The sequence below is a fragment of the Lolium rigidum genome, chromosome 3 (assembly GCF_022539505.1).
Source record: "Lolium rigidum isolate FL_2022 chromosome 3, APGP_CSIRO_Lrig_0.1, whole genome shotgun sequence".
Taxonomy (NCBI): domain Eukaryota; kingdom Viridiplantae; phylum Streptophyta; class Magnoliopsida; order Poales; family Poaceae; genus Lolium; species Lolium rigidum.
The window spans coordinates 234121701-234141080 of record NC_061510.1 but is presented as its reverse complement, the minus strand read 5'-3'; the positions used below and the strand labels follow the sequence as shown (position 1 = coordinate 234141080).

General features: G+C 47.1%; 2 protein-coding genes across 2 annotated transcripts; both read right to left on the bottom strand.

Annotated features, from left to right (window-relative positions):
- Positions 1–7778: 7778 nt before the first annotated feature.
- On the bottom strand, positions 7779–10718 carry LOC124699123 (aquaporin SIP2-1-like). The gene is made up of 3 exons (XM_047231480.1): positions 10083–10718; positions 8738–8995; positions 7779–8174 (listed from the first exon to the last, which is right to left on the bottom strand). The coding sequence occupies exons 1-3, from the start codon at positions 10398–10400 to the stop codon at positions 8016–8018; spliced, it is 735 nt and encodes a 244-aa protein (XP_047087436.1). The 5' UTR covers positions 10401–10718; the 3' UTR covers positions 7779–8015.
- A 4145-nt stretch (positions 10719–14863) lies between these two features.
- Positions 14864–18498, bottom strand: LOC124703142 (protein N-terminal asparagine amidohydrolase-like). The gene is made up of 9 exons (XM_047235357.1): positions 18404–18498; positions 18141–18314; positions 17462–17526; positions 17237–17330; positions 17096–17155; positions 16831–17016; positions 16313–16491; positions 15460–15579; positions 14864–15228 (listed from the first exon to the last, which is right to left on the bottom strand). The coding sequence occupies exons 1-9, from the start codon at positions 18464–18466 to the stop codon at positions 15120–15122; spliced, it is 1050 nt and encodes a 349-aa protein (XP_047091313.1). The 5' UTR covers positions 18467–18498; the 3' UTR covers positions 14864–15119.
- Positions 18499–19380: the final 882 nt, after the last annotated feature.

Below are 19380 nucleotides of genomic sequence, written 5' to 3'. Positions count from 1 at the left end.
CCCAACACAAATGAGGCCTCATACATTTGGTCGCATGGCAGGCAGAGGGACTGTCCCCAAACCAAGTCTAGTGTGCAACGAATATGACACACACGACTAAGTTTGAAGGCAGCACCTTGCCTTCCATTGTGGTATTGAATCATTGGCCAGTGCACTACAGAAACCAAAACAAGGCCTCATATGTAGGATCACACAGCAGGCAAAGGGACTGTTCGCAAACTAAGTCTAGTGTGTCGGTAATATGGCACGCATAACTAAGTTTGAGGGCATCACCCTACCTTTCGTTGTGCCATAGTTGAATCATTGGCCAAGCAGAATTGAAGAAGCAGAAACATGCAAAGTAGGGTATCAGAGGCCTCATACAATAAGGACATATGGAGGAGATGTTTGACCTGAACCAATGGCATGGTCATGTTCATTCATGACATAGGTTCTGATCAATCATCTCCTTATACTATGATCCCAGGTTATAATCATTGGCCTAGTTCAATGAAGAAACAACACAAGTAGTAGTTCAAATTGAGTACATTACGAGTGGTACTTAGGGTACATTACAAATTCTACTTAGGCCACATTAAAAATTCTCCTACAGTACATCTAGAACACATTCATCACTCGTCACAAGTAGCCCTGATCCTCTTGAGCTTATCCTTGGTTGCAAAGTTCACTTGAAGCAGATCATATATGTCATACTCTAGCTTTCTCTTCTCACTATCCAAGGCCTTTTTTTCTTCCTCCCATTCCTATTTCTTAGCCCTCATCACTTGTGCTTGTGTTCTCTGCAGATTCTTGAGCATAGCAAGTTCGTTCTTCAAGTCCTCCCACTCCTCTTGCGTCTGAAAAAAATAGCGCGACTCAAATTAATCTTTCGCACAACAATCACAACATGCTGAACCCGGACACAAAAAAACCTTCCCCTCTCTGCATACACAGTAAAATCTGACAGTTTCACCAATCCAAAGCCCGATCTATGAAGGATCTACCACGATTGGAGATTAGAGTAACAGATCTAAGCAAATCGAGAACGTGAACAACAAGAACTGAACAAGAACAGCAAGAAATGGCGAGGAATACCTTGCAAACATCAATCCGAACCCTATCCTAATGGAAACCCTAGCAGATCTAATGTGCATGTCGTCGCAAATTCGCGAGCATGGTTTGTTATGGCACAACGAGTAAGAGGGTGAGAAGCAGAGGTCGTTACCTCCATTGTTCCGGCCGAGGACGAGCTCAAGGTCGCGGGCGAACTCGAGATGCCGATGAAGACTGTCGAGCAGGTTCAGGCCGATGTCGCGGTGCTGCTCGCCGATGAATCCTCCTCCGGTACCAATGCTCCTCCTTGCGGCGGTCCGGCGGATTGGTCGCCGGGAGGGAACCTGTCTGGTGATGTGACAGTTTGGTGGTGGTGAGACTGAAGTCACGAGTGAGACAGAGGAGAGGGGAGTGGTGAGGCTCATTATGGCGCGTGTTCCCGAAGGTACACGGCGTTGCCGCCTCCCTTCCCCCGCATGCAGCTTTCTGGCCGCAACGGACCTGGCTCCGGAGAAATTTCCATTTCGGGCGTTCCTTCAGAACCTGTCCGAGGGGTGCTTTGAGACCCGGTTCATGCAACAACGCGGTGGCCTGCACAACCAAACGGGCCTAAATTTGTTGGGCCAATACTAGCCAAGGTCCATCCAGGCTACCAAACACGCTCTAAAGTGCGAGGATGCGGCATGAGGGTGCATGCGAATTTGTCGAGGAGGAGGAGGTACGAGTGTGGAAGATGAGAATTCGGTACCAGCACACACTCCGGCTTAGGTATATAGCGGGTTGGCGGTTGGATTTCCAGGTTCAGGGCCAACCTAGCTTAGGGATCTGTTTGGGACACGATAAACTAACCCAAAACGAAAAACTTCGTCCATTTAATTGTCTCATTGTTCAACCGTGCAATTTGTTATGGGTATATGTACTACCAGGACCCTTCAACAGCTCCCTCGCTGTACTACTCTAGGTTCCAATCACATGCAACCGGCCGGAAAAAGGGGGGAATTCCCAGCCTGGCGTGACGCATTTTAATGTCCGCGAGTGTCCGTTTGCGTCGCGCCGCAGACGCTAAAATGATCGTTTTTGTTCGCGTGTCCGTTTCCGTCTGGGGTTGCTCCAGCGGGGCGACGCATTTATTTTTTTCTTTTTTTTCCTCTACTCCATTTAAACATAGTTCCAAATATTATATATTGGAACATGATTTTACACAAACTAATACATAATTGAGAATATGGTTTACACAAACTAATACATAGTTCGAACCATGGTGGACACAAATAAAACATTGCAAAATGAGGAAACCAGTTGTGTTGATTTCCGTATGTTCGCTGCCAAGAAAGAACATTCGATGGCACACTCAGTCACCCAAGCTGGAAAATCCAGCGGGAGATGGTGCCCTTGTTAGTTCTACCGAGGACGAACATCCAGAAACCTCCACTACTGGCTTCATCTGGCCCGTAGCCAGATTCGCTGCAAAGAAAGAACACTCTAAGTTCTAGCTATCGGTATCCGAGCCGGATTCGCCGGTGTGGTAGTGCCTGCGGCACGCCATGTCGTCAAACACCTTGACGATCATCTCGCCATCACCCTCATAGAGGAGGCTATGCAGTGACCCACGGTGTACACATGGCCGTTGGCGTAGCCATGAGTAGACAGCCTAGCTCAGTCGTGCCCTGTAACGACATCATGTATACGTCGAGGGGCACCGTCGATGTAGCGCACACCCATTTTTTTCTTTCTTGCAGATTTATTATTTGCCGTATCCATGCCAGAAAGCCACACTCAAGGGCTGGTAAGTCGTGTTCCAGGTATCGCCACATGGTAACTTACCGATTCCCTCCAAGGATGATTACAACAACATTGACGTTGTAACATACGAGGGCATTTTCTATCAAGAGGAAGAGGACTTCGGGCACTTTGAGTTAGAACCGGTTGTTGAAGAGGACCTCAGGAACGATGCAGCAACTCGTGGTGAGTTAGTGGTGGATCTAAAGGACATAGATATGCTCGAGAAGTTACATGTGTAAGATGACAACGATGATGAGCCTTCGCCCGTCCGTCAGGCTCCAACTTACTACTCAAAAGATAGTGATAGTGATAGTAAGAACGATCAACAAAATGAGAATGACAATAACAATGAGAATGATGACAGATGGTGAGGGTCTTTTATGTGTTTATGCTTCATATATATTTTTCAACATGTTTCTTAGTTTCATTGTGTCTTTATGCTTAGTATACATATTTTTCAACATGCTTCTTAATTGTTTAGTGTCTTTATGCTTAGTATTTATTCGTCAACATGCTTTTTAATTGCATTATGCCGTTATGCTTAGTGTCTACATTTTATTATGTCTTTGTGCTTAATTGTTTTATCTTTCTCAATGCAGGTGACTGGACAATATGATCGGCGGTAAGGTGGACTCGTCGAGCTTGCTTAAGGGTTTGCAACAGCGCAAGAGCAATGTTAGACGGAGTGAGAGGCCACATCGTCCCAATCCGCGTTACGAGGACGACGCGGGAGGAGGACGGGGATGAGGACGAGGTGGAGATGGAGGTGGAGGTGGTTGGGAGGAGTGACTTTGACCCACCACCCTCCGCTTCAGGCGATGTTTCTCCTGAGTTGTTTTTGGAGGGGGCGTCTAGAGAGGAGGCGGAGACGGAGTCTAGAGCCAAGACAGACTCTGCCCACGAGTTCAAGACTCCGGAGGAGGAGGGGCAGCCAAAGAAACTGAAGGTTCGTGGGGAAGTGAGAGTCCCCGAGGAGAGGAAGGAGCCTAGGACCCATGAGGTGAAGACCCTAATTATTCCTGGTGGCATTGAGTAAGTGTACTAATTTTGCAATTTTGAACATTTACTTTCATTTTGGTCATAGATAATTTGGCATGTACTAATGGTTGATTTTATGTGCAGCAATTGGACATTTCCTCCGGGGACCAAGGCGCGTGTGCCTAACAGCATGCTTGGAGCTCTGATTAGGAAGTACTGGCCAGGCAAGTACTATCCCCTCGGCTCGATCCCCGCTGGCCTGAAGAAGCTAGCCACTACTTGGACGGACTATGAGTCTGGCCCTGGCGTAGGCTTCCGGACGGCTCTATAGCCGTGACCACCAAGTTTTGGGTAAGACATATTTTCTCGAGCTTCAATCATATTTGATGACCTCAATGTGCTAACTCACGACTCTCACAATTGTTTTTTGCATGATTGAAGCGTTTTTATCGTGTTTTGCTCGAGGTCGAGGAGACGACGGAGATGACTTTGTGGCAGGCTTGTGAGAAGTTGACACCGCAGGTGTCGTACAACCAAAACTTCACGGCCGCTAGTCACTTATGGGCGCAGAGAGGCGAGAGGGTCCACAAGGACGACATTGTCGGTAAGAATCCTAAGCCCCAGTACGTGATGACGGTGGATGACTACATGTCGGTGAGTAAAATGTCAATGAGATTCTACATTGCGACTAAGTTGCAATTGCATTATATTGAGTTGAGTATTGCATTTTCAGCTTATCCCCGATTGGGCTAAGAGGCATGCCGACGCATGGGAGGAGGTGGTTAGGACGAGGTGGCTAAGGGAGGATGAGGGCTTTGCAGCCGTGGCGAGGCGGAATGCGGAGAACCGAGGCAACGGTGCCACACACTGCACGGGAAACGCAGATATCAGAGCTACAAGGGGAAGACAATATGTATACATTTTATTTTTTGTCATGTTCATAGTTGATACGCATAACATTTCTTTTCGCCATGCAGAGGGCCGAGGCAGAACCCGGGGAGGAGATTCTTGACGTCCAAGTACATAACAAGATGCAGATGAAGAAGCCCGATCTCTCGAAGCCTCAGCCCTCGCCCCGCCCCCTCCCCCGGAGTACTTCAGCACCTACGCCAAGGACTACTGCGCGATGGTGACCCCATGAGCACAGAGATCGATGAGGAGTCGTTGGTCCTGTTGTCCGGAGGGATGCCACACGGCCGTCTCAAGATGCTTAACACAAAGGTCAAGCATACCCTCATCACGACCTTCACGCATCACAAGGCGGGCCTCACCAAAGACAGCCCCCTATCCTGCCTCGTCACCAGCTTCGGCAACCCGCATACGATGTAAGTTTTCCTCATTTCCATCCTCTTTCCGACTTTCGTTCATGCATGGCTAAGTGCTAACTAGATTCATTATTTGTGAAATTGTAGCCTGACTTCGAGGCGGCCTTCACGGCCGCTTATGAAGAATATCGGGTGTCCTTTTCACCGGCACCAGACGGTGTTCCAGGAGTACATGACGTATTACCATGTAAGTTTCGACCTTTCTTTTTGCAAATGATGACAAGTCCCACTTTACCCTAATTTGATGTTTTATTTCTGCAAATCCTAACATGTAAACTATCTTGCATGCAACGATGATGGCCGATCAAACTGGACAGAGAGTAGAGTTAGGGCCAGCGCCTCCCTTGCCAGGGCCGGCGTCATTGATGCCGTCAAAGGAAAATTTCGCTACGACATACTATCTCAGGACACCGGTAAGTTCTTCGCCAAACCACTGGTTACAGATTTCCTTTGTCTCGCAAGTTGCTAACATCTAGGGAACATATATGCATGGAATGGGACGTTCCGGGAACCAGGGTTTTGGTCATGCCTCGGAGGGTGGGCGTGAGATCACACCGGTTCATTATGGTGGTCCTTCTCCTGGCCATTCTCTTGGTGCTTCTCCCGATACTTCCCCCGGTACTACTCCTCGTGGTTCTTCTGCAGCTTCTACTGCAGCGCAGTATCATTGTCATACGCCTAAGTTCAACAGTGATGAGCTCGGTTCTAGCCCGCTTTTCCCAGGATATCATTAGGGCTTTTGGCCTCGAGCTAGACATGTAGTCCGATGTATCTCTAGTTCATGCTATGACACTACTATATACATTTGGATGATGTTATGACACTACGATGTCTGTTTGATATCTGCACTTCATGTTATGTGTATTTTGCTTGTGTGCAGTTCCTGTGAATTTATATGTGAATTTTTGTAATTTTTCCTGCTGCCAAACAAGCAAAACAGCAAAAAAAGATCAACTCTATGCCGAGAGCCTTGCCGTCGGCGTAGCTGTGGCGTAGGAACAAATCGTCAGCCCTATGCCGACGGCCAGGCCATCATCGTAACTGGGGCGTAGGCACAGTTTGGCTGATTTTGGGAGACGACACGGGGCAGGCTATGCTGAGGGCCTTGTCGTCGGTGTATCGTCGCCCAGGACGCGACGGGGAGGCGCCATGTGGCTTGCTATGCCGAGGGGCAGGCCGTCGGCGTAGCGCTGACGTCCGTCAGACGGACATCGCCGCTAGGCTTGCTACGTCGAGGGCCCGTACGCCGAGGGGAGGGGCTAGCCGACGGCCACGTGGGCTCTGCCGAGGCAGATCTTACCTGGGGGGGCTACGCCAATGGCACCCCTCGGCGTAGTGTACGCCGACGGCTCTCCAGGCTACACCGAGGGCGCGCGGCCATCGGCACACTGGGCTATTCCTGTAGTGTGCCTCGGTCATCTGACAACTTCTGCTCTAGAATAATTTTATAAGTTTTAAGACATTTATTAATTAAAACGAGAGTGCACACTGCGTGCACTTAGAATTACACATAGCCACAACTGCATGTGCACTTATAAAAGTTTTGAGACATCCAATGTCCCATTTCTCGAACGATCATTTGAATATTCTACATTTCCAAAGGAAAGCAAATGAAAATGCTTCCTCTAGCACGAGTGCCGGTCATATCAAGATGATACCTGCTCGGGTTATGTTCCAGTTTTCCTATTTGTAGTATTCACGCTATACTTTATGTGTTGCTTGTTCGATTAGTAGAATCCCTTGATAGTGACCTCACACCAGAAATGAAAGACGAAATATGTTTTCAAAATGAAAAGAAATTAAAGAGCAAATATTAGTGTAGTGGGTCTACATTGGGCCACCGCTGGCAGGAGAAGGACGTGAAACACTTTTGATGGGCTAACATGCCCTGCAGACAAGAAACATGTCGCGTGGACCTGGACCACACAATGGGCCAATTGCGCTCGTCTTGCAGCCCCATTTGGAACAGGAAATACTTTTCTGTTCCTGGTGGCAAATAAACGAACCTTGAGAAAAAAATCCAACGCCCAGCTCGCCAGTATACAAATACGCACAGGGGCTACTGTTTCGAGTTTCTTACTTTCTTGATCTTGTATGAACACTATTGTACTCCCTCCGTCCATAAGAAGATGCTAAAAATTTATCCAAATTCAGATGTTATCTATACACTAAAGAGTGTCTAGATACATCCGAATTTAGTCAAATTTTCGACATCTATTTATGGTGTTCAAGCAGTGTGTAGAAAACAATTGTAAAACTACATTTATATTATTACCCGAGCTATCCTGTCTGATGGAGCAGTGCCCTCTCTAGATCTCCTATCTTTAGTAGACGCGATAAAGCATGAAAATAGTTTGATACAAGAATCTTCCAGAATTAGATAAAAACAGATTGGTAGGCGGGCCGACCACATGCTCCATCGGCACTGAATAATTATTAGCCTGAAAAAAGGAGTACAGGAAGTCCTGAGCCAAAATTTCAGGTTTTGATATCTGATAGCATGTTGGTGAACAGCAACAGTTAGTTTGAGACAAGTGCTGGGTTCAAGAATTGTGGCACTTTTATCGCACTCGAGCTGTATCATCTCCCTGCTGTTTTCAGAACCTGTCTGAAACAATTATGTACCAGCTTTAACACAATTTTAAGCTAAGATACAAGAGGTACACATTAAAGAGGCTTCTGACATGTTGACAGATCCCAAATGTACATTTTTTTATAGCAAAATGATAGTAATGTTGGGATCTGAAGTTTTGCTCCAGAACAAATGGTGGAAACCACTTTAACACAAGTGTATCCCTTCTTTTTTGAAGGAAAGACTAATAGGATTGAATTCATGTTCACGTGGACTTGAACCCAGGTGAAGGTACTGTACATCCACTCCCCAACCACTTCCTTAGTCTATTTCTTCTTCTTGTTTTCATCTACTACCTTCTTCGGTTTAGTTAAGAAGGTAACAATCCATACTCCTAGCAGGGTTGCTTGGAGGGGTGCAAGCCAATATACCAATAGGTGGTCAAATGTCGCATGATCTCCTCGAGCATAAGCCCAAGCAAAAGCCTGTAAAATTTAACAGATAGGAAATCGTTAGAGAACTGAAAGATGTAGCAAGTAATGCATGTCAGGTGTTACTATTTTGGGGATAAAAACTAATTCATGATATAGCACTAATCTCGATAGCTATTATGTAGGAATGAACATCTGAGAATTAGTTAGTTGATGTGATATACCATGATCATCATGTGAGTCTTTGATAGCATGAATGGACCATCTTTGAGGCAATGAGAAAAGGTATGTATGTGGAGCCATTTAGGCAATCTTAGAAACTTCTTGATTTTACAGCCTAAGTTTGATATCATCATGATACAGAAGTTGACAATTGGATAATGTGTACATTGTACAGCTCAATCGATCATATTATATGCAACGAAACAGAAGTACTATGAACTGCTGCCTAGCCGAAACCTATTTGCAACCAGAACAAAATTGGTGCAGCCATACATGCATTTGCATAGTATTACTTCGTATTCGATTCATATGGAAGTTACGCACATGTGTTGTAGTTCAAATCCAAGAGGTCAGTTTCTAGATCAGTTATGACCATAGGTGTAGAAAGCACTTACAGATGCAGGGTTCATAATCCCTCCAGTACTATCCGAGCTAAGGATATGAATTGTCATTTTCCAAATGCTCGCGATCCATGTCTTCATAAAGAATCCCTTTTCTTTCTTTTTAAGTGTCACTGACACCATAACAACCAAAAGAGTTGCCAGTCCTTCAGCTAATGCTCCGTGATGAACGCCGACGCTTAACGCAGCTCCTTTACCTACTTGAGGGAAAGCTGTTCGGATGAGCTTCACTCCTAGAACCGCCCCAATCACCTGATAACACGCAGATGCATAAATCAATATGGCTGCACCAAATAGGCCGCTCAACCAAAGATAAAGTGGTCATTTTTCAGAAATATATTTATAAGTCTCTGCCCCTTACAAAAGTATGAAACATCTTCCCTGCAACAGAAAAAGTATGAAACATCTTCCTTGCAACAGAAAAAGTATGAAACGTCTATGGTTCACCATCGATTAGTTAGATCCAATGGTTCGTCTCTCCCCTGTAACCGATTTCATGTGGACTAGAAACAAAACATTTAGTGTCACACCTTTTATGTCCCCTCTTCTCCAATTTTTAGAAATCATCTACACTGCCAACACAGATACTTTCCAGTCAATTTACATATGAATTGACTAAAATTGATCACAAGATAATAAGGCTGACTATACCACATCCCCAAACAGTTGGTATTTTCACCCCTTCAGATGAGTAGCATTAAATTTAACTATGCTAGACTTCTTTGACATGCCTTGATAGTTTGCAAAGCGAAAATTCACATTTGAACCCAAGCTCATATGCTCCTGCTCGGCTGTTCTAATAAAAAAAGATAAAATAGCAAACAAAATTTAAAAAAATCTGATTTGTTTTCACAACGAATTTGTTAATGTGTTCTAACTGCATGCAACATTTTGCCGAGGGATGACATGTGTGGTGGTCTATGGATAAAAGACAAAATTCGGTGCTATTTAGAGTATCTAGTTTTGTTGTTTACAACACTCAGATTTTTCTTTCTTTTGTTTAACATCATATTTATCCACTTGTGCGCTAGAACATAAAAATGAAAGTCATAATAGCTTAGTTTTAGGGCATCCAGAATGTGGCCAAATACAGGTGCCAAAACTCAAATCTTGGCACCGCTTGCTATATCGACTATTATAGCTTAACATTGTGGCATGGGTATGTCGATAGGAATATAGAGTAGAGTAGAAACGACAAAACCTCATCGATTAGTTATGTGCCCCTCAAATATGTACTATGTGCTGCTCAAATTGTAATCGTTCCTCTCTTGATAAAAGAAAAAATTAGCTACACGTTCCTCTCCAGTAGATAAAAGGGAGAGACAGGGCGACGCCTCACCTGGGCAGGGACCCGTAGGAAGACGGTGAAGAGGTAGAGGGCGGGGCCACCGTGGGAGGCGACGGCGCCGGAGAGGGCGGTGAGCGGGTTGTATGAGGCGCCGCCGGTGAGCGATTCGAGCCCGGCGAAGATGAACATGTACACGACAGAGAGCGAGACCTTGGCGGCTTCGCCCTCCGGGGTCCCGCCGAGGCCGAGCACGCTGTACACGAACAGCTTCACCAGCGCGCCTGCGCAAACCCACAGCGCCGCGAGCACCAGGTCGCCAACGACCAGCCACGGCCGGATGCGGCCGCTCGACGCCGGAGCCGGAGCCATGGGCGGGCTCGGGGGGAGCTGCCGGGCGTGGGAGAGGTTGGCTGCCGGTGCCTGCGGCGGCAATGGCTTCCGTTACCGCGAGGGATTCTTGTGCCGGGATTAGACAGGAGACAAGCTAGAAATTTGGAATTTTAAATTCGGGAGCGGGTTAAGAATAGATTCCCCATTGATAGGAAACCTCTGCCGTAGTGGTGTGCGTCGATGATTGTCCACAACGGGTACAGCCCTCAAGGCCGTCGCGCTGTCCAACCTTACATTTGTGGACGTTCGCGAAGTGACGTGCAAGCGCAACACATGCCACCGTCGCGTCTCCTGTCGTCCAGAGAAAGAGGCGGCGGCGACCCACTTGCCGCTCCGGCGGTAGGAAGGAGAATCACCTTGTTCCTCCACTATGTACCTAGGGTTAGCGATTGTGTGTTACGGTGCGTCGTTGAATTGTGGAATCAACACCCTCAAATAAATCTACCTCAACTCTATTTTCACACCAACGATGACCTTTATAACAGCGTTTCGGAGTTGATGGCGATTTATGCTTGATAATCCTTCAGATCGATAGCGTGGTTTTCTCACCATGTCTTCATGACCGGGTGGATGCTTTAGAGTAAGGATGTTGGTTCGGAGGTGGTGGATCTGACCTTTTTCCGACTTCGTCAATGGGTTGTGGTGAATCTCGGTCCAAGTAAGCACATGGATGTCACCGGTTGACGTGCCACAATAACATGTGCCTCGCTGCCTACATCGAGCTTGTTCATAGACTACTAACAAAGCCTCGTTGGCAAAGTGCTCTCTCGGAACTAGCAAATGTGTAGGCTCGGTATCTCTTCCACTGTGCTTCTAGGTGGTGTTGGAGTTTAGCGGCGGCGGCTGGCTTCAGCGAGTGCAGGAAACCATGGATAGTTTTGTATTTTCCTATCTTTTAGATTTTTTTCTACAAAATTTCTAGGTGCACTGTTTTCGTTTTCTGGTATGTTAGTTTCCATGTTTGTTTATTAATGTAACTTGATTTTCTATTAATGAAATAGGTGGTTTCTCTCTAAAAAAACACATGCCACCAGTGGCCTAGCGAGTCAAGAACTCTTCCCTCTCCCTCTTTGTTATTAGGGCATCTCCAGTGGTTGGACCCATTTCAGATGCAAAAAGGGTGACCATGCAAGTTCGTCCGCATCGGTTGCAGGCGGGAAAATGGCATTTAGGCGACGATTTTCCTGTTGCGTCTAGGGGTGCCCCAGCGGGACACACTGGTCACACATTTTTTCATTTAAATAAAATAAGTTACATAGTGTTAAAAATATAAAACATGAAAACATAAAAATGTCATGGCCCGCTAAAATCCTAAACCTAGCCTACTCCTCGTCGTCGTTGGGTACCTGGGTCAGGCCAACGACATCCAGGATCTACCATGGCTAGTTCGAAAGCGGCAGAGCATATGCCGATGCGGCCGGTGGTGGAGGTGGAGGTGGAGCGACCGCCGATGGCCACTGGGGCAGAGGCGGCGGAGCAGGCGGCTCCGATTATTGTAGCACTAGGTTCAAAGACTCTTCCTCTGAGAGGCCTGGTGGCATGACATCGACGGCGTACCGAGGCATCGGTGGCGGCTGCATCATCTCCGATATGAGGATGCTGAGCCTCGTCGCCTCGTCCTCAGTTAGCTCCTCCGGCAACTCAATCTGCCTGCCCTCCTGATGCGCCAACTGGATCGCGTGGAAGACGCTGGCGATGAAGTCTCCGAGTCGTCCCGCGGCGGAGGCAGACGTGGTAGCGTAGGTGGCCGCATACGCGACCCTTGCGACCATGGCGGATAGCCGAAATTGAAGTCCTTGTCACCGAGGAACCACGCCTTTCATCAAGCTCTATGTGCCGCTGGTGGTAGTTGTCCCACGTGGGGGAGTCGGCGGCGAACTCGGGGTCGTGGAGGAGATCTAGAGGGAGGATGACGTGTCGGTGCTCGATCTCTATGTCCCGTTGATGGCCAAAATGTGGCACTGGCGTGATGGGCACCCACGCCATGCTGAGGCGCCACCCGCCCAACAGATGCACGTCGCTCCATCCGACGCACGGCTGCTAGTTGTCGTAGAACATCTTGGCAACCGTGGAGAGAATGGGGACCCTCTGCCGCGGTTTCTCTTCCTTAGCCTCCTACAATGGTCCAGCCTCGTGGTCATTCTTCTTCTTACACATGGCTTTGCGGTGGCACGGTGTGTTGTCCGTGTGCTTTGGTGCAAGCGTGGCTAGGGAGGTGTGGGCGATGGCAGGATATTGTCGGTGGCCTTTTAAGGATGAACGAGCGCAGGACACAAAGGCGCGTGCCATTGATGACGGCGCAGAAGACCAGTCGCCGCCCGCTAGACCTGGCGCAGCCTCGGCACAGCCGAAATGATGCGGCCTCCCGCCGCCAGGCGGGCTCGTGGAGACAGGTCGCGGACACGTGACCGCGCAAACACATTAAGGCGCAAATTTAAGCTGTGTTTGCGTCCGGATATGCCGAACATTTTGCGTCAAGCCGCTGAAGTTTAGCCCATTTATCGACCACGCGGTTGCAAAGGACCAAGAGCGTCAGGCGCTCAAGATGCCCTTATTAATGGAGCTCTCTGGGGTTAGCGCCATTTTCAACCGCGCGGTCAAAAACGGATGCAGAGCGTTAGGCCACTGGAGATGCCCTTATCAATGGAGCTCTCTGGCGACATTACCGTAGATGCCGAGATCAAAGAGAGAACCCTTTCCAACATCCCACCTGTCTCTGAAAGCGAGATTTGAGTTTTGGCATTGCTTCCAAAATGCGACTTACGTTATTAGTTTGTACTACAGAAAAATTATCAAATCTACCAACAGCACTAGTTTGCAAAAGTATCATAAAACCAAGCATATGATTTCTGTTGGATAATTAGATACAATTTCCATGATTAATTTCAGAATATTAAGCATGACGACAGTAACTACTAACATGTGAAACTCGAACATACTAGATGCAGTGATCAACATGAATAGTAGCAGAGCAAACGATGAAAACATCCATCGCTAAACGAGATCGAGATATGTCGCACGTACCGATCCGGTGGAGGTGGCGGTGAAGGTGTAGCGAGACGATGTTGCGGCGGTAACGTTGTTGATGACGGGAACGACGGGTCGTAGTAGACGGCGTTGAAGACGGCGGTAGGCAGCACCGCCCGACTTGGACGGAAGGCGACCCGTGATGAAGAGCTTGAGCAGTCACGCATAGCGCTTCCCAAAAACCTAATTCGCCCTCTCCCGTACAGGATCGCAAGGACGAGCGGTTCCGGAGACCTGCTCTCCCGTTCGCCGATGCACGTCGGCGCGCGGGATGGAGTAGGCTACGATGGCGGCGCAAGCAGAGAGAGGTGAAAACACTAACTCGTGTATTCAGTATGTTTCTGCGGTAACCGGGCAAGAGATTATATAGGCTCAGAAAACCCTAGACAACGTGGGCCACGCCCACGTCGCACGAACGTTTTGAGTCGGTTACAGATAGCCCACGATCCGGGAGCGACCCGAACCGACTAACTGTGACGCGTCCGTCTAGGACTCTGTTCGTTTTCCTCGTGTCGTGTCGTGTCGAGACGAGCGAGGAGGAGGAGGAGGAGCGTGTAGCACTCCTTTTCTCACTCACTTACTAGTGGTGGAACAACCCACCTTATAAGGTGGTCTAACTTCCTCCCAACTTTCCATGTGGGACTAAACTTCTCACCTCTTGCCACTCCCTAGTGAGCTGCCACCAACTTGGGCTCAAACTCACAAGGCTTCCATTATGTGGGCTTTGAGATTTATAGGAAAATCTGAAATCTAGTATGGGCCATTAAGTGTAGGCCCAATATTTCAACAATTTCCACATGTCTGATTTTCTTTTGAGAATTGATGGTCACGTTTTAAAAGCTTGACCAATACTACGCCCAAAAGGCCATCGTTTTAATGGCGAGAGAGGGAGTAGCACAATTCAAACCATACCATCGCAATTTCTATAGTGTCTAAATTAGATGCTCAGATTTTGAACCAAGTTTGGTTAAAAGTTAAACCAGAGAGCTGAAGGAATATCACATAACCAAAATTCAGTATATAATACTGAATGATGACAGAATTTGTTCAAAGTTACAGAAGATTGGTAAGATCAAGTTTGACCAAAATTTGAACTAGAAATTTTCAAATGAACTATAAGTGGGACGTTGGCGGGATCCCACCGACATCTCTAAGATCACCTCTGCTACATGGGCATGCAACCAAACAACCCTTGAATCTTCTGAGCAGAACACAAGTGACCAAAATAGAGTTCAGAAATTTCAGACAACGTTGCAAACCACCCAGCAAAAAAAAAAAAAAAAAAAAAACACTTGCCACAGCCAACAAATCCTAACCTTCGAGGCTCTGCCCACAATAGAAATTTGCATGCAAACGATTTACCTTTCAAAGGTCACACAAGGAACGACAGACAAAATATGCATGAATCCACGGCAAAACACACCAAACCATGCTTAATGCATTGACTTCAGACCGGATTCTCACCATACACATTTCATGGAGAATCCAGGTAATTCTCGAATCATCTATGGCAAATGCATGTGATAACTGAAGGTAAAAGGACCATACGGATATGGAGAAATTGACTGCGATTGAAGAAGTCCTGGTGTGACCATAATCTATCACTGCTGCTAATGAGGCTTATTTTGTTCCGCTTGTAGAGCACCAATAAATGACAATAACATGATGATGCTAAGATTGCCTTGACCAACTTCCATCATTGGTCCGATGGAAGACCCGGGGGCTGTACTTTGGAAATGTGTCTTCCCAGTCTGGATTCTCCATCAAGTATTTCCATTTCCTACATCAAGAAAGTACAAAGCAAGATTTATACATACGGCAATCTCTTCCAAAGGCAGACCGTTGTTTCAGTTATGCAGGTGATCTAAGATCTTAGTTAATCATGGCTCATGAGTCATACCTAAATAAACAGAAAGATTGCACTCACACTTACCAGTAAATCGCAAAGATATGATAGAAATGGTTCATGCAATAGAGTTTTTACTTTTTTTAGGATAAAAAGAACACACACCTTCTGTCGGTTTCCACAAAATGAGGTGGTTCTGCAGCTGGAGAAGTGGAGCACTGAAGCAAGACTTCAGAGTCAGAAAGCTCGTTAAGTGAGAATGCTATTTCTGCCCAGTCTGGCATCCTATACAAGTAGGACAAGAGACAGTTATATCACACAGAATAGTTAGTTAACTAACAAAGTAAGGAGGCACAAGTACTTATGTAATATGTATACTCTTAAAATTTCCCAAAGTATTATGCAAGATGCAGTTTATATGCATGACAACAGAAGTCCCTTTACTAAAATAGCCAGAAGACATTTCCTTTTGGTTTCTGTTCTAAGGTGTTGGGCAAGGACCAAAGACTGAAAATATTATTATAATTTATTATTTTCCGCAAACAATTATATATTTATTGCGTGCTGGAATACAATAGTGGGTCGAATCTTGGGCCTGAACATGGCCTGCCCATGAATATGAATGATTCCTACACATGGTTCAATTCAGTGACGAATTATAGGAAGTGACAAAACCACTGTAGAGCATTTCATCATAGGGGTAGGGGGCATTGAACACATATGGAGTATGATTACGATAATTCAAGCAACATATTGAATTTTCCCTATTGCAATAATGAAAATACCAACATTTCTTTCCAATCAGTACTTGTACTACTTCACCTATGGAAATTTTTAAGATCAGACTGAACCAAACAGCAACCTGTGTGACGTCATCTAACGCCTATGTCCATAGATTATTGTTCAGGGATACAAGGTCAATACTTAAAGACGAAAAGGCAGAATATGTAGCTACAAAGTATAAACATCTTCAATTTATCATGTGCATGAAATTGATGGAAAGATACAAGAGACGAACCAGCGGGTAGGGGCAATTTGGAAAATATCAGCATGTGTGTCGTAAGTCTCCAGCAACTTTGCTTTCCAATTTGGATCATAAGAAGAAACACTCACACGAATTCTTCTGACTATTTCATCAGGACACCTTGAAGCCATTTCAAAGCTTGCAGGAGTGACAACCCCAGATGATGTTTGCATCTGAGACAGCACGGGTGTTTGTTTGTGAGAAAACTTCTTTTAAAGTAGGGTATGTTTAAAAATGCTTTAGAAGAACTGTTACGCTTTTTTCGAAATGGAGAAGAACTGTTACGTGCAGGAATAATTCCAGATTACACAAATTAGCGAATGAAATGGTAGTCCAAGATGCAGACAAAATAGAATTTCCTCTCACACCTTTTCCTTCTCCTTTTGGATTGCTCAAATGTTCCTCTGTGCCACAGCTTTCAAGGTTTTGCTTTTACAAATATGGCGTTCACAGGTACTAAAAACAGTACTAATCAATGCTTTAATAGATTCAGATGTGAGGAAATCACTAACCACAAACCCACCAACTATTGGTCGTGCATTGCCATAAGAATCAGTCATAGTGTTGTTCCCAAGAACACAAAAAGACCGAAGGTGGAATTGTTGCTCGTATTTATGCAACACTTCAACTATCTTGCAGCAAAGTGGATGGGAGTATCCTTCCTGCTTGTTGCGCTTCCCTCCAGAAGAATGGACTACCTGTAGGGCGAATAGTTGTAATTAAATGGTTCCTCGTGTATATTGTGACAAACAAGAGATCTAAAAGAAATTTAACCACCCAACAAGTTATGAATTCAATCTTCGTAGACGAATCATCGAAGGCACCAATCAGGTGAACCTGCAATCAAATGCTAGTAAGAATGTTCCCAATGGCGCTTATTGTATTTTTAAAGGGGAAAATACTGGTGAAGAGGCAAACATCAAATGGTGCATTGTCAGCACCAAGTAATTCTAGCATCTGTTTGAACCCTCCTTCTACAATCTTTGGAAAGTCCATATGGCTAATTGAAATCCTGAAATGAATTAATGGAAGATCAGAAAATGAATGAATGTCTTTCCTTTTGCGATTTGAGAACATAGATGAATTTCTGAAGAAAGTAAAGTCTTACAGGGTCAGATAAAACGCTCGCTTCATTTCACTTACATTCCAGTCTTGTTGTTACGAATAATAACACCCACACATGTAGTCATCTCATCTGTGCCCACTAACTACAGTTGAAAAAGAGCCGATTAACTCACAAATCATGCAATTTGAACAGTCTAGGCTCTACGCAGAACAATGCTGTAATCATTCTAAGAAGAATGGCAGCTTGAGTGAAATTTGCCAGAAAATGATAATGCGCTCTAACAGGATGCTAACTAACCAGCAACACAAACTCAAAATTAGTCAGGCAATCAGGTATAGCCAAGCTTTACATCAAATGCATCTGCGAAATTAAGATTGGTGTTCCTGCAAGTTGGCTTTCCTATTCAAGGACAACTTATATCTTTCAGTAAAATGCATTTACAGCTTTGAGTTACTATCCAGCTAATCTTATAATTTGGGTGAGTTGAAAAAAAATGCATCTAAACTACCATAGTGATTCCAGGAGTTGCCTGCCTAATCCTCATTTACCAGGAAGCAATAGGCCTTTATCCCGTATGGAACAAGTATGATTTCCTCCACGGGAAATGAAAAAACACCTCTGCGGCAACAAAACATGGAACTAAGCATCCACAGGAATAACTCGATTCCCTGAACGCAGAAACTGATTAGAACGACGAGGATCAGACCAAGGACTCCCAATCTCTACTGATAAAGCCGCGAGGACCTGAACACGCACCTCTACGCGCGCCGGATCCACCGTGGCGTACTCCCTCTGGAACACGTACACGTTCCTGGGCCCCTCAGGCCCCGACGATATCCGCCTCTCCGGAGTGGCCCTGAGCCGTTCGGACGCGGCGCAGAGCCCGGGGTTTCCCATGAGCGCCGCCACGAGCTCCCTCCCGCTGCTCCCCTGCGAGAACCGAGAGTCGGTACGATAAAAAGAGAGAGAGAGAGGGAGCACGCGTCAAAGTTCACGCGCATGGGCGTCACCGCACGCACCGTGCGGGAGGAGCCGGAGAGGGCGGAGGAGGAGGTGACGGGTTCGCCGTCGACGAGGAGCATATCGCCGTCGGAGTAGGCGTGGTTGGGCTTTGGGGTAAATCACAAAGTCGACGCTTCGTTCTATCCGATCGCCTGTTTGGCCCAGTATTAGATGGAATGGAACTAGTCTCGTTTAAAACTTTAAATTGCTAGCTTTATACTCCCTCCATTTCAATAAATAAAGCTGAAGAACATTGTAGGAGAAAATATCTCCCCCCTCCGCTCCCGTGCGGTTGAGCCGGCCGCACCGGAGCGCCCCAGATCCGGCCGGCCGCAAGCTCCCGGTCTCCCCTGCCCTCGCCGCCACCTGTGGCCGTCGTCGGGGAAAGCCCTGGCGACGTGGTGGCGGCGGGGCGCCCTCCTACGCGCGGGATCTGGGTGGCCCGGCTTCGGCGCCCTTTTCCGGCTGTTGCGGCTCGAGGGCTGGCCGGACGGCGGCGGCACGAGGCGGCGCGGCTGCTACGTGTGGTGGCTCCTCCGGCGGACTCTTCCGTAGAGGGTGGTGGGGGCTCTCGGGCGGCGGCCCGCGGTGGGTGTTGGCGGTGGCGGCCGGCGCGGCTGCGTCGGGCGGCACGTCGGGCGGGTCTGGAGGTGCTGCTGCTTTGGTGCAGTGCTCCTGCCAGCATGGTGCTGGCGGAGCCGCCGTCTTCGATGCGGTTTGCCTCCACGTGGTGTGGTGTTGCTGGTTCGGGTCGTCGAGCTCTCCATTTCTGGTGGTCGGTGGAGTGGCTGTGTGAGTCGCCTCCTCCTTACCTTGCTATCAGCCTGCAGCGGTTTGCCGTTGGGGATGGCGGGTGCCGTGGTTTCGCAGTGGCGGCCATGGTGGTGACGCGCTTCTCACCCGGGGGGCCGTCATGGCTCGGTGTGGAGCCCCTTTGTCTTGCCATCAGTGGCGGAGGATGCTGCTTCCGTCTGCCATGGTGTGCCCCATGGTG